Here is a 22,447-nt window from a genome sequence, read left to right on the forward strand (position 1 = left end):
TATTGTCCTGGATGACGTCCAAAGGCGGCTGTCGGGCTTCCCCGGCAGCCCGGCGCGGTGGCGGCTGGAGGAGAGGCAGCCTTTAGCTGGAGTTGTTCTGCCTGACGGAGGAATTTGTGCTCCGCCTGCCCTCTGCTGGCTTTGAGACTTGGTTGAGATGGAGCTCAGACAGCGCAGCCTGGCCGCAAAAGTTAACTCCCACCACCAAAACCCCTTTAATCGACACCAAAAATCTCGTGTCCCAGCCCCTGACAAACCACCCCTGGGCTCTCTGCTGGGCAACAGCAGCTGCTGCCAAATCGTTGCCCCCCCCAAACCAGCTTCACCGTGACCCCGAGTGACCCCATTTTTTGCCTATAAAAATGGCTCTTTTTGGTGTTTTCTTATTTTTAACCATGTGTTTTGTGAGTTTGGAATGCAGGGTGGATGAAAGAAACGGGGGGGGGGTGGGGTGTTAAACTCGAGGGTTTATTTAACTACAAGTAACTAAATCAGTGCCTGCTCCCTGCACCACCACAGAGAGAAACATTGGGAGTGAAACCCCAAGGGAAGTGGAGAAGAAAGGGAAAAAAACCCACACCACCCAAGAAAACCAAAGCAGCCTTGGAAAAGAAGTTTTAAACCAGAAATAAGCAAAGGAAACCTCAGCTCCTCTGCTGCTGCTGCTGCTTTGCCAGGGCTTTTTATGTCCATACCCAGCACAGAGCCACTCCAGGACGCCGCTTCTGCGCCTCTCTGCCCAGCCAGTCCAGTGGGTCAAGGCCTGGGGTATATTTTGGTGACAAAGCCAAATGGAGTTACTTGGGGATGCAGCAAGCACCCAGGTCTGACTGCAGAGGGCATCCCAGAGGGTGCCCCCCGCCCCCCTTCTTGGTGGCTGGCACTGGGAGGGGGAGGGGAAGCCACAGGGTTTTAGCAGGAGGATTCATGTCGCCGGCGGATGTGGCAGGGCTTGCAGAGGAGGTGGTCACCCAGGGGGTAGCACCCCTTCTCGGTTGGCTCCGGTGACAGGGGGATCCCACAGCTCTGGGGGCAAGAAGGAGAGAAAGGAAAAAAAGGAGGCCACCTTTTAGGGTGTTGTTTATCCCTTCCTTCCTGCAAAACTTCCCAGCACTCAGGAAAAACAACAAACAATCACAGAATCGTCAGGGTTGGAAGAGACCACAAAGATCAGCCAGCTCCAAGCCCCCTGCCATGGGCAGGGACACCTCACACAGGTTGCTCACAGCCACCTCCAGCCTGGCCTTAAAAACCTCCAGGGATGAGGCTTCCACCACCTCCCTGGGCAGCCTGTGCCAGGCTCTCACCACCCTCATGGGCAACAACTTCTTCCTCACATCCAATCTGAATCTCCCCATTTCTAGTTTTCCTCCAATCCCCCCGGTCCTATCACTCCCTGACAGCCTAAAAAGTCCCTCCCCAGCTTTCCTGGAGCCCCCTTCAGATCCTGGAAGGCCACAATGAGGTCTCCTGGGAGCCTTCTCCTCTCCAGCCTGCACAACCCCAACTCTCTCACTCTGTCTTCCACTGAAAGCATGAAAAGCTGAAGCTTCCCTGGCTGACCACATTGTCCTTTTCCCCTCACCTGTTTGGGTTTGCCCCTTCTCCATTACTTGCAAGATAAACTGGTGGCTTAGAAACCAGCCCCGTGGCCATGCCTTGCAGAGGGCCCAGTGCCAAACCCCTCGGGTTCTGGGGGGTACCTCGCAGCGGTAGCAGCCCTCGTGGAAACTGCGTCCCAGGCACTCGATCTTGTAGGTGTCCTTGTCCTGGCTGGGGATGATGGGGAGCTCGCAGGCGCTGCAGACTGTGGCATATTTCCTGATGGGAGCAAACCAGAGCAGCCTGAGCCCCGTGGGAGGACGCTGACAAGCTGAACCACCCCCCCAAAATGTGTGTGTGTGGGGTTGTTGCCCCCTTTCCTCCTTCCCCAACCTGTAGAAGTCAGGCACGCAGTACACCTCGTCCCACTCGTCCACGGCAAAGCTCTCGGTGCCGATGGCGCGGCCGCAGGCGCTGCAGGAGAAGCAGCCAGGGTGGTAGCCCTTGCCCAGGGCACGGACGATGCGCTCCACGATCAGCCCCTGGCACTTGGCACATTTCTCCAGTGTGGCCTGGACATTGGGACACACACACAGGATCAGAGGATGTTAGAGGTTGGAAGGGACCTCCAGAGATCATCCAGTCCAACCCCCCCCTGCCAGAGCAGGAGCAGTGAACCCAGCACAGGGCACACAGGAACACATCCAGATGGGGCTGGAAAGGCTCCAGAGAAGGAGACTCCACAACCTCTCTGGGCAGCCTGCTCCAGGGCTCTGGGACCTTCACAGTGAAGAAGTTCCTCCTCATGGTGAGGTAGAACCTCCTGGGCTGGAGTTTATATCCACTGCCCCTTGGCCTGTCCCAGGGCGCAGCTGAGCAGAGCCTGTCCCTGTGCCCTCCCTCCTGACCCCCAGCCCTCAGCTATTTAGAAACATTGATTAAATCCCCTCTCAGTCTTCTCCTCTCCAAACTAAACAGCCCCAGGGCTCTCAGCCTCTCCTCCCCAGGCAGTGCTGCAGTCCCTTCAGCATCCTTCTAGCCCTGCATTGGACTCTCTCCAGCAAATCCCTGTCCCTCCTGAGCTGGGGAGCCCAGAACTGGATGAATATTGATTCTAGGTGGGGCCTCACCAGGGCAGAGTAGAGATGTGTGTGGGGGAGAACCTGCCTGGATCTGCTGGCCATGCTCCTCTTAATGCACCCCAGGATCCCATTGGCCTTCTTGGCCACCAGGGCACACTGCTGTCCCATGCAGAACTTGTTGCCCACCAGCACTCCCAGGTCCTTCTGCACGGCGAGAGGTCAGCTCCCTGCCTCAGCACTCTGGGGTAGTTCTGGGCTGTGCCTAGGAAAATTTTCCACAGACTGAGTAGAAAAGTGGTAGAATGTAAATAAATGACCATTGGATGGGAAGGGAGGAGGTCTAAACAATCCCATTGGTCTGACTGCTAACATAAAGGTAGTTGTATAAACTAACTTCTCCCTCTTTCTGTCTTCCTCAGTCTGGCAGATACCAGCTGGGAGCTTTTGCTTGGCTGTTGCTGACCTTGGCTGTGTTCTTGTTGGGGCTAATTACTAACAAGCTACTCTCTGCTCTCCCCTCTTTTACCTTGTACAGAGTGGGGGAAAGGAGCAGGGAAGGGAAAGCTCTTGGCAACCTCCTGGTTTTGTCCAGGGGAGGTTCTTGTGCTGTGTATAAATTGTAAATCCCTGTAAATATTGTATGTGTTGTGCATATTCACTGCAGTCCATAGCTCTAGGCTGTAGTCTTGCTTGTAACTAGAGCTCCACTTGCTTCCACCTGAGCTGGTCTGGCAAGTTTATTTTGGGGGTTAATTTCGACCCACCCCCACTCCCCATCTACTTGGGTCACAACGACCCCAAACAACGCTACAGGCTTGGGGCAGTGTGGCTGGAAAGCTGCTGGCAGAAAGGGACCTGGGGGCTGCTGATGGATAAGCAGCTGAAGAGGAGCCAGCAGTGTGCCCAGGGGGCCAAGAAAGCCCTGGGGGTGCTGATGGACAAGCAGCTGAGGTAGTGATAGGACTAGGGGGAATGGAATGAAGCTGGAGGTGGGGAGATTGAGGCTGGAGGTAAGGAGGAAGTTTTTCCCCATGAGAGTGGTGAAGCCTGGAATGGGTTGTGCAGGGAGGTGGTTGAGGCCCCAGCCCTGGAGGTGTTTAAGGCCAGGCTGGATGAGGCTGTGGCCAGGCTGATCTAGTGTGGGGTGTCCCTGCCCATGGCAGGGGGGTTGGAACTGGCTGAGCCTTGTGGTCCCTTCCAACCCTGACTGATTCTATGATACTATGAATAGCAGCCAGCAGTGTGCCCAGGGGGCCAAGAAAGCCCTGGGGGTGCTGATGGACAAGCAGCTGAACAGGAGCCAGCAGTGTGCCCAGGTGGCCAAGAAAGCCAAAGGCCTCCTGGCTGGGATCAGCAATGCTGTGTCCAGCAGGAGCAGGGAGGGGACTGACCCCTGGGACTCAGCTCTGGGGAGGCCACATCTCAAGGGTTGGGTCCAGTTTTGGGCACTTCAATGCAAGAGAGATGTGGAGGTGCTGGAGCCAGGGCAGAGGAGGGCAAGGAAGCTGTGAGGGGCCTGGAGAATGAATCTGATGAGGAGAGACTGAAGGAGCTGGGGATGGTTAGCTTGGAAAAGAGGAGGCTGAGGGGAGACCTCATTGCTCTGTACAACCACCTGAAAGGAGATTGTGGAGAGGCTGCTGCTGGCCTCCTCTCACAGGTAATCAGTGATAGAGCAAGAGGGAATGGCCTCAAGCTGCCTCTGGGGAGGTTTAGACTGGACAGTAGGAAAAAACTTTTCCCATCAAGAGTGGTCAGGGACTGGGATGTGCTGCCCAGGGAGGTGGTGGAGTCCCCAAGCCTGGCTGTGTTTCAGGGCGGTTTGGATGTGGTGCTTGGGGCTATGGTTCAGCAGGGTTCTGCGTTGGGCTGGGTGATCCTGAGGGTCTTCTCCAACCCGACTGCTGCTGTGGTGCTTCTGTGGTTCCTGCCCCCCCTGCAGGGGTGCTGCTTGTGCCTGGGGGAGGGGAGGTACCTGGTAGCAGGAGTCGCAGATGGGCCTCCCGTCCCGCTGGTAGTAGCGCTGGGCGGCCAGGGGCCGCTGGCAGCTGCGGCAGGTGAAGCAGTCGGCGTGGTACAGCTTCCGCAGCGCCTCCACCGCCGCCTCCCCGCGCCCCAGCGCCTTGTGGCAGAAGGCACAGATGTCTGGTGGCAGAAGGGACACACAGAGGGTTGGGTGCGCTGCCTGCCTCGCTTTCCCCACCCTAACTCGGGCAGTGCCCCGCTCCCTGCGGCACCACAGAGGGCAATGTTTAAGTGGAACTCCAGTGGAAGAAAAGCCACCCGAGGAACCCAAAGCAGCATGGAGAGGAGCTTCAGCAAACAAGCAAAGGACTCCTCAGCTCCTCTGCCAGCACTGCTCTGCCGGCACTGCTCTGCCAGGGCTTTTTGTGCTCAGAACCAGTGCAGAGCTGTGCCAGGACTCTACACCAGCACCTCTCTGCCTGGCCAGCACAGTGTGTCTGGGTACACTTTGGTGACCGAAACCTCAATCCCACCCCGTGCAGCTGGGTCCCCTCCCTTACCTCTGGGGTTGTCCCTCTCCAGGTGCCCATTTGCATCCTGCCACGCTGCTTTGCCTGCCTGCTCCTGGCTAAGTTTGGGTGGCCTCAGTTCGGCAGGGAGGGTGGAAGGGGCCTGGTGAGCAGGGAAAGGCCAAAGGCAGGTTACATTTTACTGCCCCACACTTGGAAGTGGGGAAACTGAGGCACGGGGTGGGGGGGGGAATCACACCCTATTGTCCTTACCTGGAGGGTGGTGGATGCTGCCAGGTCCAGCTGCTGCAGCGCGGGCCCCAGGGCCTCTGCAGACAAGGGCTTGGGCGCTTCGGAGAGGACGAGAACCGGGGAGGGCACAAGCACAGGGGCTGCTGGGTGGGTTCCTGCAGCCAAAGCCAGACATGAGTGCTTCAGGGGGACAGGGAGGTCCAGCAATGCCCCAGCAGTACCACCCCCACAGCTCTGCAGCCAGGCTCGGGGACCTGCCCCAAAGGCAAACGTCCTCCCGCGCTAACAGCACCGATAAGCACCCAGCAGTGCCGAGCAAACACAGCCCTTCCCCAGCACCCGGATCCATCCTGGGGGTGGGACAGGGATGTGGGGAACAACCCCCCCAGAAGAGACCCCTCACACCTCTCCCTGCTTGCCAGCACATCCTTTGGCAAAACTTCCCCGCAGCATCCTCAGCGCCATCCTCATCCTCCCAGCACCGCTCACAGGCCCCCACGGGCGCCCCTCACCTCCATTGGGCAGCTCAGGAGGCTGTGGCGGCGAGGTGTGGGGGTGCTGGGGGCGGGGGTCCTCAGCACCATCCAGCTGCCGCTCCTTTGGGGTTCTCTCCTTGGCAGCCGCCTCCCTGCGCGGCGGCACCAGGGTGATGAAGACAGACGAAGCGATCCTCTTCTCCACCTTCCCCGGCAGCATCGCCGACGTCATGGAAGGGACGGACCTGGGGTCAGCGTGGGGCAAATCGATGTAAAAGGGAGAGCAAAGCCCGGGGGGGGGCACGGGCAGCTCCCGCAGCCGCGCTGCCCTTCGGCTCCCGGCCGCCTCCCTCCTCACCCTCCCGGAAAGGCAGAAGGAATGAGCGGCCCCGGCCCACGTCACGGCAATAAATGACCTCACGCCTGCCAGGACACGGGGTGAAGGGTCCAAAGGGTCTCGGCGAGGCAGCAGCAGCAATCACCCAGGCTTGTGCCACCGTGGCCAAACCTCACCCTTTTAGAAGCGTTTTAACCCCCCCTTTGTTTCCTCTTATTGCCTCCCCTGGGAGGCCCCTGCGGGCGACAGGAAAAACACAACTTTTCCTCTCGAAAATAGGATCTGCTCTTCCAAACCCTTTTCTGGGCTGGTTTAGGTCCCCGTTCCCCCTCCACGTCCTCTCATGTCCCCACCAATCGCTCCCGGCTTGGGGTTTCCCTCTTTTCATTGTTGCAGATGGGGAAACCGAGGCAGGCTGCCGGCAACCGCCGCAGCCCCCTCAGCCCCGGAGCAGCCTTCCCCCAGCCCCGGAGCAGCCCCCTCCAGCCCCGGAGCAGCCTCCAGTCCCGGAGCAGCCTCCAGTCCCGGAGCAGCCTCCCCCCCAGCCCCGGAGCAGCCTCCCCCCAGCCCCAGAGCAGCCCCCCAGCCCCGGAGCAGCCTCCCCCCAGCCCCAGAGCAGCCCCCCAGCCCCGGAGCAGCCTCCCCCCCCAGCCCCGGAGCAGCCCCCTCCAGCCCCAGAGCAGCCCCCTCCAGCCCCGGAGCAGCCTCCCCCCCCAGCCCCGGAGCAGCCCCCTCCAGCCCCAGAGCAGCCCCCTCCAGCCCCAGAGCAGCCTCCCCCCCCCCCAGCCCCAGAGCAGCCCCCCTCCAGTCCCGGAGCAGCCTCCCCCCCCAGCCCCGGAGCAGCCTCCCCCCCCCAGCCCCGGAGCAGCCCCCTCCAGCCCCGGAGCAGCCTCCCCCCCAGCCCCCTCAGCCCCAGTGCAGCCCCCCCCAGCCCCGGAGCAGCCTCCCCCCCAGCCCCGGAGCAGCCCCCCCCAGCCCCGGTGCAGCCCCAGCTCCGGAGCAGCCTCCCCCCCAGCCCCGGTGCAGCCCCCCCCAGCCCCGGTGCAGCCCCCCCCAGCCCCGGTGTAGCCCCCCCCCCCCCCCCCCCCGGTGCAGCCCCCCCCCCCCCCCCCCCCCGGTGCAGCCCCCTCCAGCCCCGCCGCAGCCCCAGCTCCGGAGCAGCTCCCCGTCCCGGAGCAGACCCCCCCCAGTCCCGGAGCAGACCCCCCCCCGAGCTCCGGAGCAGCTCCCTGCCCCGCTGCAGCCCCCCAGCTCCGGAACAGCCCCCTCCAGCCCCGGTGCAGCCCCAGAGCAGCTCCCCGCCCCACCACAGCCCCCAGCCCCGGAGCAGCCCCCGGCAGGATGCGCCCGACCCCGACAAACCCTGCTTGGGAAGGAAAAGGGATGTTTGTTCAGCTTCCCCACGGGAAAAGCAGCCGGGGCGAAGCTTCCCCTTCCCAGATGAGATGGTTTGGAGCAGGGGGGGGATGGGGGGGGGGGAACCCCGAGGCTGTAGCTGCTGTGGCAGCATCATTTATCCCCAGAGTGAATCAGCAGCCTGAGCAATACCTGTGAGATGAGTTGTCTGCTCTCATGGCCCCGGGCAGGGCAGCTCTGCTCCCCCCCTCAGATCCTGCTCAGGGATGTGGGGAGCCAGTCCCTCCATGCTGGGGACAGAGCTTCAGGGCATGCACACCAGTGACCATATACATCCCCCAATGACCCTCTGCAGACCCCTATACACCCCCTGGAGAGCCCTGTAGGCTCCTACAGGCCCATGCACATCACCTGCAGCCATCTATAGACCCCTATGGACCCCTGTAGGGCTATATACATCCCCTATAGACACCTTCAGGCCTCTAGACCCCTGTAGGTCCATATGCATTCCCTACAGACCCCAATAAATCACCTATAGACCCCTGAAGACCTCTATAGGCCCATATACATCCCTTCTAGACCCCTGCAGACCTTTATAGATACCTGCAGACCCACACACATTCCTTACAGATCCCTGCAGACCCCTATACATCACCAACAGACCCTTACAGACCACTATAGACCCCTAAAACCTCTACAGACCATATACATCCCCCATAGATGCCTACAGACCATTACAGGCCCCTATAGACCCTCACAGACTCCAATCCATCACCAACAGACCCCTAGAGGCCCACATACATTCCTTACAGACCCCTCTACAGACTCCTGTAGACCCCCTATAGACTCATATACACACCCTGTAGACCCCTACAGAACCTTGTGCCCCCTGTAGACCACTGTAGACCCCCTACAGAACCACAGAGCTGTTGAGGTTGGAAGAGGCCTCTGAGCCCATCCAGTCCAGCCACTCACCCAGAGCTCACAACCTCTGCCACCACACCACCTCCCTCAGCACCACATCCGTGTGGCTTTCAAACACCTCCAGGGGTCAGGGCTCCACCACCTCCCTTGGCAGTCTGTCCCAGTTCCTGAGAACCCTTGCTGGGAGGAAAATTCTCCTCCTCTCCAGCCTGAACCTGCCCTGGCACAACTGGAGGCTGTTTCCTCTTGTCCTGTCATTTATTTCACCTGAGCAGAGACCAACCCCCACCTGGCTCCAGCCTCCCTTCAGGGAGCTGTAGAGAGCAATGAGGTCTCCCCTGAGCCTCCTCTTCTCCAGGCTAAGCAACCCCAGCTCCCTCAGCCTCTCCTCCCAGGGCTGTGCTCCAGACCCCTCCCCAGCTTTCTTGCCCTTCTCTGGACACCTTCAAGTCTCTCAATGTCCTTCTTGAACTGAGGAGCCCAGAACTGGACACAGGACTCCAGGTGTGGCCTAAGCAGTGCTGAGCACAGGGCACAAGGACTTCCCTGCTCCTGCTGGCCACACTCTTCCTGATGCAGGCCAGGATGCCCTTGGCCTTCTGGGCACACTGCAGGCTCATGTTCAGCCTACCATCAACCAGCACCCCAAAGTCCCTCTCTGCCTGGCTGCTCTCAGCCACTCTGCCCCCAGCCTGTAGCACTGCCTGGGGTTGCTGTGGCCAATGTGCAGCACCTGGCACTTGGATGTGTTCAATCTCCTCTTCTCCAGACTAAACACCCCCAGGTCCCTCAGCTGCTGCTCATAGGACCTGTGCTCAGGGTCCTTCCCCAGCCTGGTGCCCCTCTCTTGGACCCACTCCAGCCCCTCAATGTCCTTCTTGGAGTGAGTGGCCTGAAACTGAACCCAGGACTTGAGGTGCAGCCTCACCAGTGCCACGTAGAGGGGGGTCAATTCCTGCCCTGCTCCTGCTGCCCACACCATTGCTGGCCCAGGCCAGGCTGCTGGTGGCCTTCTTGGCCACCTGGGCACGCTCCTGGCTCATCTTCACCTGGCCATCAATCAATGCCCCCAGGTCCTTCTCTACCAAGCAGCTGCTCTCCAGCCACTCTTCCCCAAGCCTGTAATGGCACTTGGGGTTCTGTGGCCCAAGTGCAGCACTCTGCAGCACACTTGACCTTGTTGAATCTCATCCTCTTGGCCCCAACCTGTCCAGCCAGCCCTGTCCAGATGACTCTGCAGAGCCTCTCTGCCCTGCAGCAAATCAACTTCCCACCCAGCCTGCTGTTGTCTGCACACAGACTGAGTGAGGGTGCCCTCAGTGCCCTCATCCAGATCACTGATGCTGAACACAGCTGGCCCAGGCAGTGAGCCCTGGGGAGCACCACTTGTGACCAGCCACCAGCTGGGGTTAACTCCATTCCTCACCCCTCCTTGGGCCCAGCCACCAGGCAGTCTCTCACCCAGCAGAGCCTGTGCCTGGCCAAGGCAGCAGCAGGCAGCTTCTCCAGGAGCAGGCTGTGGGAAACTGTGTCAGAAGCCTAAAGTCCAGGCAGACAACAGCCACAGGCAGGAGCAGAGCAGAGCAGAGTGGCCAAACATGAACCCATGATGCATGATGTCACCCATGGTGACCTGCTCCCTGCCTTTCCCTGGCACCCAGGGCAGACTGCCAGCCCTGGAATTGCCCTTAGCCTCCTTCTGGCCCTTCCTGTGGCTGAGCCTCCCATTTGCTAACCTCCAGCCCACCAGGACCCCTGAAAAACCATGGAGAGTGGCTTGGTGAGCTCTTCTGCCAGCCCCTCCAGCACCCTTGGGTGGGTCTCACCTGCACCTATGGACTGGTGTGCAGCTAAATGCTGGAGCAGGGCACAAACCCTTTCTCCTTGGAGCTTGGGGGGGGGCTCATTCCCATCCCCTCCCCTGCCTTCCAGCTCAGGGGCTGGGTGCCCAGGGAACAGCTGCTCTTGATACCAAAGGCTGAGCAAAGAGGGTGCTGAGCACCTCAGCCTTTGGCACCCTTTCCTCCTGCACCCATTCAAGGGTGGAGGTTCCCCAGGGCTCTCCTGCTGCTGCCTTTGTGGGAGCACTGCTGATTCCCTCTTCATGGAGGCATTTGCTCTTCCCTCCTCATGGAAGCACAGCAGTACCCAGGCCAAGTCCAAGCTGGGCTTTGGCCTTTCTGAGTTTCTCCCTCACATCCTTCCAGCCCAGCTGAGTGGCTGCCCCCTGCCCGAGGGCCATCAGCTGCCCTCTTGTTGCTGAGCTGCAGCCAAAGCTCTCTGCTCAGCCCTGCCAGGTCTCCTTCCTCACCAGCTCTGTTCTGGGCCCGGGGGGGGTCTGCTCCTGTGCCTTCCTTCTTAAGGCAAGGGCTGAGGTGGGGGCATGGCAGCCTCTGGTGTCCCCTTCTTCCTTCCCCCAGTGGCCTCTCTGTCCCCTTCTCCACACCTGGAGATGGCCTTGCAGCCCCCCCCCGATCTCCTGTCTGCCACTGAGTGGCCCTGCAGCCCCCCCATCCCCTTCCCGGGGGTGCCCTGTCCCCTGTGTGGCAGTGGCTGCACCGTGTTGCCCCTACCCGGGAGCACCTCCTCTCCCCCCTGGCGGTGTCCCCAGTCCCATGCCCAGGGCCGTGCCCAGTCCCTTCCCGGGGGTGGCTCTTGGCCCCTTTGTCCTGTCCCAGGGTGTCCTTAAAGCGTTACCCAGGGGTGTCCCGTGTCCCATTCTGGGGTGTCCTGTCCCCTGCCCGGGGGCGTCCCCCATCCCCTCCCCGGGGGTGGCTCTTGGTCCCTTTGTCCCATCCCCGGGCAGCTCTGGAATCCCCATCCCATGACCTGAGGGGTCCTGGTTTGCATCTCGGGGGGGTTCCTTGTTCCCCCCTCCCCCGTGGGTGTCCCCAGTCCTCCACCTGGGGGGGGTCTCCTACCTGGGGGGTGGTCTCCTGACCTAGGGAGGTCCTACTTTGGGGGGGGGGAGGTCCCCCGCCCGGAGTAGGGAGGGGCCCTCTGCCCGGGGGTGTCCCCGCAGCCCCTCCTGCCCCTCCTGGGGGTGTCCTGCAGCCCCTCCTGGGGGTGTCCCTGCAGCCCCTCCTGCCCCTCCTGGGGGTGTCCCCGTCCCTGTCCCCTACCTGGGCTGCCGGTGCGGGTCCCTCCGTGCGCGGCGGGGACAGCGGGGAGGCAGAGCCAGCGCCCGGCATCACCGCCCCTTCCTCCCTCCCTCCTCCTCCTCCTCCTTCCTTCCTCCTCCCCCCTGCCTGCCCCACGGCCTCTGGCAGAGGGGAGGAGGGGACACAAGTCCTTACGGTGCCGCACACGTCCCCGTGGAGCCTCTTGGCATGCCTCATGGACCCCAGGATGCTTCACGGGACCCCAGGGCGCCTCCTGGGACCAAGGGGGTCCCACGCGTCCTTAGGGTGCCCCCCGAGCCCTCTGGCTGCCCCATGCACCCCAGGGTGCCCCATGGCCCATTCGGACTCCAGGGGGATGGTTGGTGATGCCCCTGCTGACTGCTGCAGGCTGGGCTGGGTGACCTTCAGAGGTCCCCTCCAGAGGTCCCCTCCCACCCAAACCAGTTTGGGATTGATTCATTCTGTGCCCAGGGTGCCCCATGGACCTCCCTGCTTGGCCCAGGGTGGTCTCTACAGCCTTACATGCCCCCAACAACCCCAGGGTGCTCCATGTGCCTAGAGGTTCCCCCTGTGCCTCCCCACATCCCTCTGTGTGCCCCTGTACAGCCTCAGGTGGCCTCTGGGGTCTCACACAGCTCCAGGAGGTCCCACAGGGCAACGGCCAGGTCCTGCACTTGGCTCACAGCAACCCCAAGCACTGCCACAGGCTGGGGGCAGTGGCTGGAAAGTGCCTGGGGAAAGGATCTGGGAGTGCTGGTGGGTGGCTGAACAGGAGCCAGGCTGTGCCCAGCTGGCCCAGAAGGCCACCAGCATCCTGGCCTGGGGCAAAGCCAGTGTGGGCAGCAGGAGCAGGGCAGGGATGGTGCCCCTGGACTGGGCACTGCTGAGGCCACAGCTGCAGCACTGGCTTCAGATCTGGGCAGCACAGGGCAGGAGGCACTGAGGGGCTGGAGGGTGTGCAGAGAGGAGCAGCAAGGCTGGGGAGGGCTTGGGAGGGCATCACAGAGGAGTGGCTGAGGGAGCTGGGGGTGCTCAGTGTGGAGGAGGCTGAGGGGAGACCTCCTTGCCCTCTGCAGCTGCCTGGAAGGAGGCTGCAGGGAGGCTGAGCTTGGTCTCTGCTCCCAGGTAACTAACAACAGGAGAAGAGGAGTTTGAGTTGTGCCAGGGGAGGGTGAGGTTGGACAGGAGGAACAATTTCTGTACTGAGAGAGTGGTCAGGGGTTGGGAGAGGCTGCCCAGGGGGGTGGTGGAGTCCCCAGCCCTGGAGGGGCTCAGGAAGCTGTAGCTGTGGTGCTGCAGGATGTGCTTTAGTGCCCCTGGCAGCTGGGTTAGGGTTGGACTCGATGCTCTTGAAGATCTTTTCCAACCTTATTGACTCTGATTCTGCCACCCACTGTGTGCCCCTACAGCCCCCCCAGATCTAGCCCCAGCTGGCCCCACCTGCCCCATAGACCCCCAGGCTGCCCCACACAGCCCATAGTGCCCCACCCTGCCCCAGGTCTCTCCTCTGTCCCTCCCCTGCTCCCTGCCTGGGGCTGCAGCCACAGCCACTGCTGGGGCTTCCCTCCCACCCCAGGCTGCTCCCCCCCTTTGCCAGGGTTGTTGCCCCCTGGCATGGCACAAGTGGCTGCAGCCAGGAGGGGAAACTGAGGCACAGAGACAGGTCTCAGCTGGAGGCTCACCCCCTCCCCACCTGAGTTTCCCTTCTCAGGGAGGAACTGCACCAAGCAACCTCCTCCCAAAGGCTGCCCCCTGACCCTCCCCCAGCCCCCCCAGCCCGATGGGCACCCAGCTGGCTCTGCCCACAGCTGGTGCTGCACAAACCTTTATTCCCCAGGCCTTCTGAGCCCCTGGAGGCCCCTGCACTGCAGCAGCAGGGCCCTGCAGCCACCAAGGATGGGGACATTTGCCAGTGCTCCATGTCCCCAGCGGCTCCACACCCTCAGGGGGGGCCCTCAAAACCCAGGAGCCCTGTGAGTGTCCCCCCAGCCTCCCCCACCCTGGGGGAGGGGGCCCAGCACCTTCCAGGAGACCTTTCTCCTTTGTCCCCATGGGGGATCTGTGACAAGGAGGATTGGGGGTGCCAGGCAAAGCCCCCCTGAGCTGCTGCTGCCCAGTTACAGCCCACAGCTTGTCAGGAGGTCTCCTCTGAGCCCGGTTTGGATGGCAGCTGCCTGTCCCTCTGGAGCTGCTGGGTGGAGTCCTGCAGGAGATCACAGAAACACCAAATTACAGCCTGGGGAGGGGAGGAAGGGACCTCTGCAGCTCAGCCAGCCCAGCACAGCACCCTGCCCCAGCAGGGCAGCCACAGCACCCTGCCCAGCAGCACAAGGCCCAGGGGGGGTTGGAAGCTCTCCACACCAGGAGACTCCACAACCTCTCTGGGCAGCCTGCTCCAGGGCTCAGCACCCTCACACCAAACAACTTTCTCCTCCTGGGTTCCAGTCTGTGCCCTCTGCCCCTTGTGCTGTCCCTGGGCACCACTGAGCAGAGCCTGGCCCCAGCCTCTTGCCCCCCACAGCTCCTTTAGCTCTTGCTGAGCATTGCTCAGCTCCCCTCTGGGGCTGCTCTTCTGCAGGCTCTCAGCCCCAGGGCTCTCAGCCTTTGCTGCTCCCAGAGCTGCTCCAGGCCCCTCAGCAGCTTCCCAGCCTCCCCTGTTCTCTCTCCAGTGGTTCCCTGTCCCTTTTGAGCTGGGGAGCCCAGCCCTGGACCAAGGTCTCCAGATGTGGCCTAAGGAGGAGTAGGAGAGGAGAACCTGCTGCCCACACTCTTCTTCATACTCCTCAGGACACCTTTGGCCTTCTTAGCTCTGAGAGCACAGTGCTGGCTCAGGGACAACCTCTTGCCCCCCAGCACTCCCAGGTCCTTCTCCATGGAGCAGGACCCCTCTAGCAGCTCCCCCCTCCCCTGTCCTGCTGCAGGAGGCTGTTCCCCCCCAGGGGCAGGACCCTACCCTTGCCCTGGTTGAACTTCATGCCCCACTCTGCAGCCTGGCCAGGTCTGGCTGGCTGGCAGCACAGCCTGGGGGGTGTCAGCCACTCAAGAGATGGAAGAGGAGAAGCAGGAAGCTCTCTCCCACGGCCTGAAGCTGCCACCAGCCCTGGCAGCGTGGCTGGCAGTGACCTCCTCTCACCTGCTGCTGGCACACATCCAGCATGATGCTGGCATGGAGCAGGCACCAGAACTCTGCCAGCAGAGAGATGAGGACGTGGAAGACGTCAAGCCAGCGGCCAACGGTGAGGAGGAGGATGAAGAGGCCTCCCATCCGCACCAGCACCGTCTGGTAGGCGCTCTGCCGCGGGCCCTCTGCGGGGACACGGAGCCCAGCTCACAGCCTGCCCGCTGCCACGGGGGTGCTGTGCCTGGAGCCCCAGGATATCCCCCCCGTGCCCCCCTGCAGACCCCCAGCATGGCACAGACAGCCCCAGGTGCCCATACAGCCCCAGGATGCCCCCCGTGCCCCCCTGCAGACCCCCAGCATGGCACAGACAGCCCCAGGATGCCCCCCGTGCCCCCCTGCAGACCCCCAGCATGGCACAGACAGCCCCAGGTGCCCATACAGCCCCAGGATGCCCCCCGTGCCCCCCTGCAGACCCCCAGCATGGCACAGACAGCCCCAGGATGCCCCCCGTGCCCCCCTGCAGACCCCCAGCATGGCACAGACAGCCCCAGGTGCCCATACAGCCCCAGGATGCCCCATGTGCCCCCCTGCAGACCCCCAGCATGGCACAGACAGCCCCAGGTGCCCATACAGCCCCAGGATATCCCCCCCGTGCCCCCCTGCAGACCCCCAGCATGGCACGGACAGCCCCAGGTGCCCATACAGCCCCAGGATGCCCCCCGTGGCCCCTGCAGACCCCCAGCATGGCACAGACAGCCCCAGATGCCCCATACATGCCCTATATACCCCCAGGTGCCCATACAGCCCCAGGATACCCCCCTGTGCCCCCCTGCAGACCCCCAGCATGGCACAGACAGCCCCAGGTGCCCATACATGCCCTATATACCCCCAGGTGCCCATACAGCCCCAGGATACCCCCTTTAATCCTCCTACAGACCCCCAGGATGCCCCATGTGCCCATGTACAGTGCCAGGATGTCCCCTGTACCCCCATACAGACCCTCAGGATGGCACATACAGCCCCAGATGCCCCATGTGCCCCTATACAGCCCCAAGATATCCTCTCTACCACAGGTGTGTATCCCCACATGCCCCCAAACACCCATAGGATGCCCATGTGCCTGCCTACACCCCCAGGATGCCCCCTGCACCCCCATACACCCCCTATACCCTCCCCAGGATGCCCCATGTGCCCGTGCACAGCGCCAGGATGTCCCCTGTGCCCCCCTGCAGACCCCCAGCGTGGCACATACAGCCCCAGATGCCCCCTACACCCTCCCCAGGACGCTCCATCTGCCCCTAAACACCCCCCGGCCGCCCCCACACTGGCACCCCCGGCCCCAGCCCCCCGCCGCCGGGGCCGGGCTCCTGCTGACCTTGCATGTGGATGACCAGCAGGGTGTAGCAGATGGTGAGCGGCGTCCAGAAGCGGACAGCCTCCAGCGTGGAGAGGAAGTCCCTGTTGATGAGCTCCACGGCAGCCAGGTCCGCCAGGGCGAAGGTGATGGCCAGGGCGTTGCGCAGCAGGCGGGGGAGGCCGTGCCCGGAGGCCAGCAGCAGCAGGCAGAGGCCGCAGTAGCGCTCCCGGCTGTGCAGCTCGTAGAGGCTGCAGACGTGCCGCACCAGGCGCCGGCTGCCGGCGGCCAGCAGCCCGGCCAGCCCCGCCGCCAGCGCCAGGTTGCAGGTGCTGTGGGGAGCCCCTTCCAGCAAGAAGCTGAGGCTGCAGGACATGCCGCAGGCCAGCGAGTACTGGCACAGCAGGTAGAGCTGGCTGCCGGGGGTGCCCTGCGGGAGAGCAGCGGTGAGCAGGCAGGGGGCAGGCAGCTGCCAAGCACTGCATGGCTCCCTCTGTGCTGCAGCCCCCTGTAACCTCCCCAGGTGCTGCATGCAGTGCAGGGATGCATGGCTGCCAAGCAGTGCATGGCTCCCTCCGTGCTGCAGCCCCTCTGTAACCTCCCCAGGTGCTGCATGCAGTGCAGGGATGCATGGCTTCCAAGCAGTGCATGGCTCCCTCCCTGCTGCAGCCCTCTGTAACCTCCCCAGGTGCTGCATGCAGTGAGGGGATGCATGGCTGCCAAGCAGTGCATGGCTCCCTCCGTGCTGCATCTCCCTGTAACCCCCCTGGGTGCTGCATGCAGTGCAGGGATGCATGGCTGCCAAGCAGTGCATGGCTCCCTCCCTGCTGCAGCCCCCTGCAACCCCCATGGGTGCTGCATGCAGTGAGGGGATGCATGGCTGCCAAGCAGTGCATGGCTCCCTCTGTGCTGCAGCCCCCTGTAACCTCCCCAGGTGCTGCATGCAGTGCAGGGATGCATGGCTGCCAAGCAGTGCATGGCTCCCTCCGTGCTGCAGCCCCTCTGTAACCTCCCCAGGTGCTGCATGCAGTGCAGGGATGCATGGCTTCCAAGCAGTGCATGGCTCCCTCCCTGCTGCAGCCCTCTGTAACCTCCCCAGGTGCTGCATGCAGTGAGGGGATGCATGGCTGCCAAGCAGTGCATGGCTCCCTCCGTGCTGCATCTCCCTGTAACCCCCCTGGGTGCTGCATGCAGTGCAGGGATGCATGGCTGCCAAGCAGTGCATGGCTCCCTCCCTGCTGCAGCCCCCTGCAACCTCCCCAGGTGCTGCATGCAGTGAGGGGATGCATGGCTGCCAAGCAGTGCATGGCTCCCTCCGTGCTGCAGCCCCCTGCAACCTCCCCAGGTGCTGCATGCAGTGCAGGGATGCATGGCTGCCAAGCAGTGCATGGCTCCCTCTGTGCTGCAGCCCCCTGTAACCTCCCCAGGTGCTGCATGCAGTGCAGGGATGCATGGCTGCCAAGCAGTGCATGGCTCCCTCCGTGCTGCAGCCTCCCCATACCCCCCCAGGTGCTGCACAGCTGGGATGGGTGCCAAGGGAGGCTGCATGGCTGCAAAGCAGCAAATGGTCTCCATGCTGCAGCCCCCTGTAACCCCCCAGGTGCTGCATGCAGTTGCACAGCCATGCATGTTCTTCTCCATCCCCTCTCCCTATGGATGTTGCCATGCAGCAAGGAGCTGCCCAGCTGCAAAGGCCATGCATGGTTCTCTCCATGCCAGCCATCTTCATCCTCCCAGCAGAGGCTGCAAAGCAGCAGGAGGATGCATTGTTTGGGGCATCTGACCACCCTCATCCTCCCCACAGGTGGTGCATGCAGCAAGGGGACGCACAGTTGCAAAGCCATGCATGGTCTTCTGCAGCCCCTGTCCTCCCCACGGGTGCTGCAGACCTACAGGAGGCTGCAGGGCTGCACAGTGACTCAAGGCCTTCCCCATGCTGCACCCCCATGGGTGTTGCAAGCAGTGAGGGACTGCACACTTGCAAAGGCATGCAGTGCATGCAGAGCCATGCCTGGCATTCTCCAAGCCAGCCATCCTCATCCTCCCCACAGGTGCTGCATAGCTGCAAGGGGCTGCATGGCTGCAAGGCCAATCCCATGCCTGGCATTCTCCATGCCAGCCATCCTCATCCTCCCCACGGGTGCTGCATAGCTGCAAGGGGCTGCATGGCTGCAAGGCCAAAGCCATGCCTGGCATCTCCATGCCAGCCATCCTTATCCTCCCCACGGGTGTTGTGGAGCTGCCAGGGGCTGCAAAGCCATGCACGGTTTTCTCCACCCTACAGCCCCCCTAGCCCCACAGGGGCTGCATACAGCGAGGAGCTGCAGGGCTGCACAGCCACGCTCGATGCCCCCCCGGGCTGTGGCACACCTGCGGGGCACGGGCAGGCCCGCGGCTCCCTCCTGGCCGTGCCTCAGTTTCCCCGCCCCGGCTCACCTTGCGGAGGGACAGCAGCGTGGAGAGTGCGCGCAGGGAGAACTCCAACACCACCAGCGCGGCCACTCGGGACCCCAGCAGCGCCAGCGCCGCGGTCAGCACCGCCACATGCAGCGGCTCCAGCGCGCCCCGCTGCGCACGGAGCGCCGCCTGCTGCGCCTGCCTCGCCGGGTCGCTGGGGACGGCACAGGGAGCGCTGAGCGGGGCAGGATGTCCCCAGGAGCGGGGCGACAGCCTCAGAGACTCCCCGCGCTGTGCTTTGTAGTAGGGAGAGGAGGGCGCAGCCTTTGCCCCGCTCAGGTGACCGCCAGCACCCACGGGTGCTGAGCGCCACCCCCTTCCCCCCCACCCCCGAAGTGGATCCCAAAGGCAGATCCCAGGGAGTCTCCCCAGAACGAGCCCCGCCGGGGAAGAGAGCGGCCGCTGCTTACTTCAGGCACTGGATGTAGAGATAAACCTTCATCAGGCTGCAGAGCACCGAGACGGCGCAGGCACCCACCAGCCCTGCGGGGAAAAGGCGGCAGCAGGTCACCGGCGACCCCCGGGCTGGTCCCCGAGCTGTCCCCACGCCTCCCCCGGGGGGCTCTCACCTTGCAGCACCGAATCCAGCAGCGCCCAGCCCCACGCCAGCCCGGGCCACGCCGGCAGCCAGGACCCCAGAGAAAACATTTTGGGTGGACAGGAATCACGGCAGAGGCAGGCCCCGGCTCCAAGGTCCGCGGGGCGGAGGCTGGGAGCAGTCACCCCGGGCTAGTAAATCATTGCCGGGGCCAGCAAAGGCAGCTGGAGCTCAACTCCTCCGGCCCTAGGCTCCAGCTGCTCCACGGAGGGGAAGATGAGGGCGGGGAGAGTGATGCAGTGATGGGATGCACCTGGTGGAGCTGGGGACCACCAATATCTTTAACCCCCGCCGCCCAGCACCGCCCTTATCCTCCCCCAGCCCGGAGAGAGTTCCCCGTGTTTCAGGTCCCGTTTACAGGGCACAGCCGCCCCCCACCAAACCTGCACCACCCCAAAGACCCCAAAACGACGCCAAAAAAATAGAAAAACCTCTTTATTGACGGCCACGGCGGGGCCGGGAGCTCGTCCTACGGCCCCGGGGGCTGCCGGTGCTGCACCATCTTCCTGAGCTCGTCCCAAAAGAAGAGGCTGAGGACGGTGTGGGGGCCGAGACGGAGGTAGACGGCGCCGATGCCCTTGTACAAGCCCAGCACCCCCTCTTTGCTGGAGATTTGCAGGATACAATCCCAAAACCCGCGGTAGAGCTTGCCCTGGGGAGAGAGGAGCCGGCTGCGCACCCCTGCCGGCTGCAGCCCCGCGCAGAGCCGCTCCGCGCCCCCGGTGCCCCAAACGGCCTTACCGTGCCGTCGGCCTCCACCGGCTGGTTGTACAGACGAGTGCTGATCACGTCAAAGGGCGTCATGGCCACCGCCACGGCCACGCCGCTCACCATGCCCCCCGCCAGCACCGCGGCCCAGCTGCCCTCCCGGAACCACTGCGGGCAGCGCCGGCTGTCAGCTCTTCGCCCCCGGGGGAAGGGGAGGCCGGCGGCGGCCGGCTCCAGCCCCGCTGCCCCTCACCTGCTGCTCGCAGACCCAGTCCTTGGCCGAGGTGAAGGTGGCGAGCTGGGCGGCCGAGCCCACGGCCACGCGGGGCACGGCCCCCGACACCCCCCGCCACAAGCCCCGCCACGCCGTGCTGCTTGTAGATGCTCTTGAAAGCTGCGGAGATGTTCTGGGGAAAGAGAGGGGAGTGGGCTCGGCGGGAACGCTGCAGCCCACCCCTGCCCGACGAGCTCTCTTGCTCCTCAGTGGCCCGAAGCCACCACGGCTCTGGCTGGGTGACACCAGCCCCCGAGGGGCGTCCAGCGCTGCTGTCACCACTCCACGTCCCCATCACCCCCCCCCCCCCCCCCGTTGTCACACCCCCTCCCTTGTCCTCACACCGTTATTAATAGCATCTCTAAGGGGCCGCGCTGCAAAACAGCTTTAAATACCCGGCGGCCAAAATAGCAGCGGCCCTGCTGGGTCCCGGCGCAAGCACAGCCAAGGTGCCACCGAATCCTGCGTCCCCCTCACGCCCCCCACCTCTGCTCACCTCATGGTTGTGCTGGTGACCCACAGCCAGTGCTGACAGTGTCTGGGCTTGGAGGTGGGTCTTGACCTGGGGGGGAGGAGGGGTAATAATGATGGGTCATAAACTCCCCTCCCAAGCCCCTCGTGGGAGATGCTTTTGCCCCACTCCATCTCTTCTTAGCAGCTGTTGGGGGGTGTTTTGAGGCCCTCCAGCAAGTGTGGGGTGCCCAGATGTGTGGCCAAGCAGCACCTCCGGACTTTGAACTCCATTTCCACACAACCCCCCCCTGCCCTGGGGCAAAGGGCCCCCGTAAAAGCTTGCTGCAGTCACACTTTTGAGCTCTGCACCCCCAAACCTCCAAAAAAAGAAGGAAAAACCACCTCAAGTTCCTCATGCTTGGTTTCCGGGGGGGGGGGGGGGCTGTAGATGAATTGGAAGGAAAAGTAAGGGGGAGGGGGTGTGTGGGGTGGGCAGTAGCATGCACAGAGCAGCCCCACATTGTTGGGGCAAAGCAAAGCAAAGCAGGGGAGAAGGATGCAGCGAGCTGCCGGCTCCAGGCTGTAGCACAGAGAAAGCTTTGAGGCCGGGGGGGGAGGGGGGGACAAAAATGCGAAGACTTGGCAGGGCACAGCAGCACTCACCAGGTACGCGGGGCTGCCCACGACGGCTCCCACGGCCCCGGCCACGGCCCCGGCGGCCACGGTCCCCCCGGGATAGCGAGTCCAGCCGGCGTCCTCGGCCAGCGAGTAGCAATAGAAGCGGACGCCGTTCATCAAGCCCTGGTAGAGGAGCCCGGCGGCCAGCCCCTTCTGCAGCCCCCGCAGCCCGTCCGCACGGTACACAGCCCCCACGGCCCGCAGGACCCCCCGGTAGGGCCGCGGGTAGGTGCCGGGGGGCTGCAGCTCGCCCTGCAGCTGCAGCCGGGTTTTGACCACCTCCAGCGGGTTGGTGAGGACGCAGGCCAAGCAGCCGGCCGCGGCTCCCAGCACCAAATCAACGGCCGGAGGGACCCCCCCGGGGTGCGAGCCCCGCGCCGCCCGGGGGCTGTTCTGGGGGGGGCAAGGGAGGTCCTGCAGGGAGGCCGGGGGGGTGCCGCGGGTGGCTGCGAGCGCCCCGGCCCCAGCCGCCATGCAGCACCTGCCCGCGGGGGCGGCCCCGGCTCCACCTCCCACTCCCAGGCACTGCGGGGAAAACACGGGGGGGGCAGCGCCGCCTCCTGCCAGCCTGGCCTCCCCCCGCACCCCGAGTCCGAAACCTTCCTCCTCCCCAGGCCCAGCACAGCCTCTCCCCCGGCCCCGATCCAACCCCCCCGCTCCTAAACCTCCTCTCCCCCGGCCCCGATCCAACCCCCCCAGTCCTAAACCTCCTCTCCCCCGGCCCCGATCCAACCCCCCCAGTCCTAAACCTTCTCTCCCCCGGCCCCGATCCAACCCCCCCGCTCCTAAACCTCCTCTCCCCCGGCCCCGATCCACCCCCCCCAGTCCTAAACCTCCTCTCCCCCGGCCCCGATCCACCCCCCCAGTCCTAAACCTCCTCTCCCCCCGGCCCCGATCCACCCCCCCAGTCCTAAACCTCCTCTCCCCCCGGCCCCGATCCAACCCCCCCCAGTCCTAAACCTCCTCTCCCCCGGCCCCGATCCAACCCCCCCAGTCCTAAACCTCCTCTCCCCCGGCCCCGATCCAACCCCCCCGGCCCCGATCCACCCCCCCCCAGTCTTAAACCTCCTCTCCCCCGGCCCCGATCCAACCCCCCCAGTCCTAAACCTCCTCTCCCCCAGCCCCGATCCGAGCCCACTCTTCCCAGTCCTAAACCCTCTCCCTCCCTCCTCAGTCCCAAAACAACCTCTCCCCCAGCCCCAATCCAACCCCCCCCAAGTCCTAAACCCCCTCCTCCCC

The 22,447-nt window shown here is 63.6% G+C and overlaps 3 protein-coding genes across 6 annotated transcripts; all 3 read right to left on the reverse strand.

Annotated features, from left to right (window-relative positions):
• Window positions 1-454: 454 nt before the first annotated feature.
• On the reverse strand, window positions 455-11,647 carry FBLIM1 (filamin binding LIM protein 1). Of its 4 annotated transcripts, none has more exons than XM_068162805.1 (7): window positions 11,566-11,647; window positions 5,863-6,071; window positions 5,372-5,505; window positions 5,150-5,261; window positions 4,600-4,769; window positions 1,704-2,114; window positions 455-1,026 (listed from the first exon to the last, which is right to left on the reverse strand). In XM_068162805.1, exons 2-7 carry the CDS (start codon window positions 6,056-6,058, stop codon window positions 913-915), a joined length of 1,137 nt encoding a protein of 378 aa, XP_068018906.1. In that variant the 5' UTR covers window positions 6,059-6,071; window positions 11,566-11,647; the 3' UTR covers window positions 455-912. The 4 variants fall into 4 exon arrangements, with proteins under 4 accessions (XP_068018906.1, XP_068018905.1, XP_068018907.1 ...); XM_068162804.1 differs by lacking the exon at window positions 11,566-11,647 and adding an exon at window positions 6,185-6,595; XM_068162806.1 differs by lacking the exon at window positions 11,566-11,647 and having other exon boundaries at window positions 1,704-1,821; window positions 1,936-2,114; window positions 5,863-6,595.
• Window positions 11,648-13,374: 1,727 nt separating this feature from the next.
• TMEM82 (transmembrane protein 82) lies at window positions 13,375-19,148 on the reverse strand. The gene is made up of 6 exons (XM_068162808.1): window positions 19,067-19,148; window positions 18,908-18,980; window positions 18,477-18,651; window positions 16,062-16,470; window positions 14,699-14,871; window positions 13,375-13,768 (listed from the first exon to the last, which is right to left on the reverse strand). The coding sequence occupies exons 1-6, from the start codon at window positions 19,143-19,145 to the stop codon at window positions 13,700-13,702; spliced, it is 978 nt and encodes a 325-aa protein (XP_068018909.1). The 5' UTR covers window positions 19,146-19,148; the 3' UTR covers window positions 13,375-13,699.
• Window positions 19,149-19,269: 121 nt separating this feature from the next.
• On the reverse strand, window positions 19,270-21,843 carry SLC25A34 (solute carrier family 25 member 34). The gene is given in 7 exon segments (XM_068162807.1): window positions 19,270-19,357; window positions 19,527-19,747; window positions 19,837-19,971; window positions 20,057-20,161; window positions 20,163-20,210; window positions 20,574-20,639; window positions 21,194-21,843. Coding segments are annotated over 6 exon segments (1,026 nt in total). The 5' UTR covers window positions 21,683-21,843; the 3' UTR covers window positions 19,270-19,357; window positions 19,527-19,564.
• Between the last annotated feature and the right edge of the window lie 604 nt (window positions 21,844-22,447).

Source organism: Melanerpes formicivorus, unplaced genomic scaffold (genome assembly GCF_026170545.1).
Source record: "Melanerpes formicivorus ecotype bairdi unplaced genomic scaffold, bMelFor1.0.p_v2 SCAF_67, whole genome shotgun sequence".
Classification (NCBI taxonomy): Eukaryota; Metazoa; Chordata; class Aves; order Piciformes; family Picidae; genus Melanerpes; species Melanerpes formicivorus.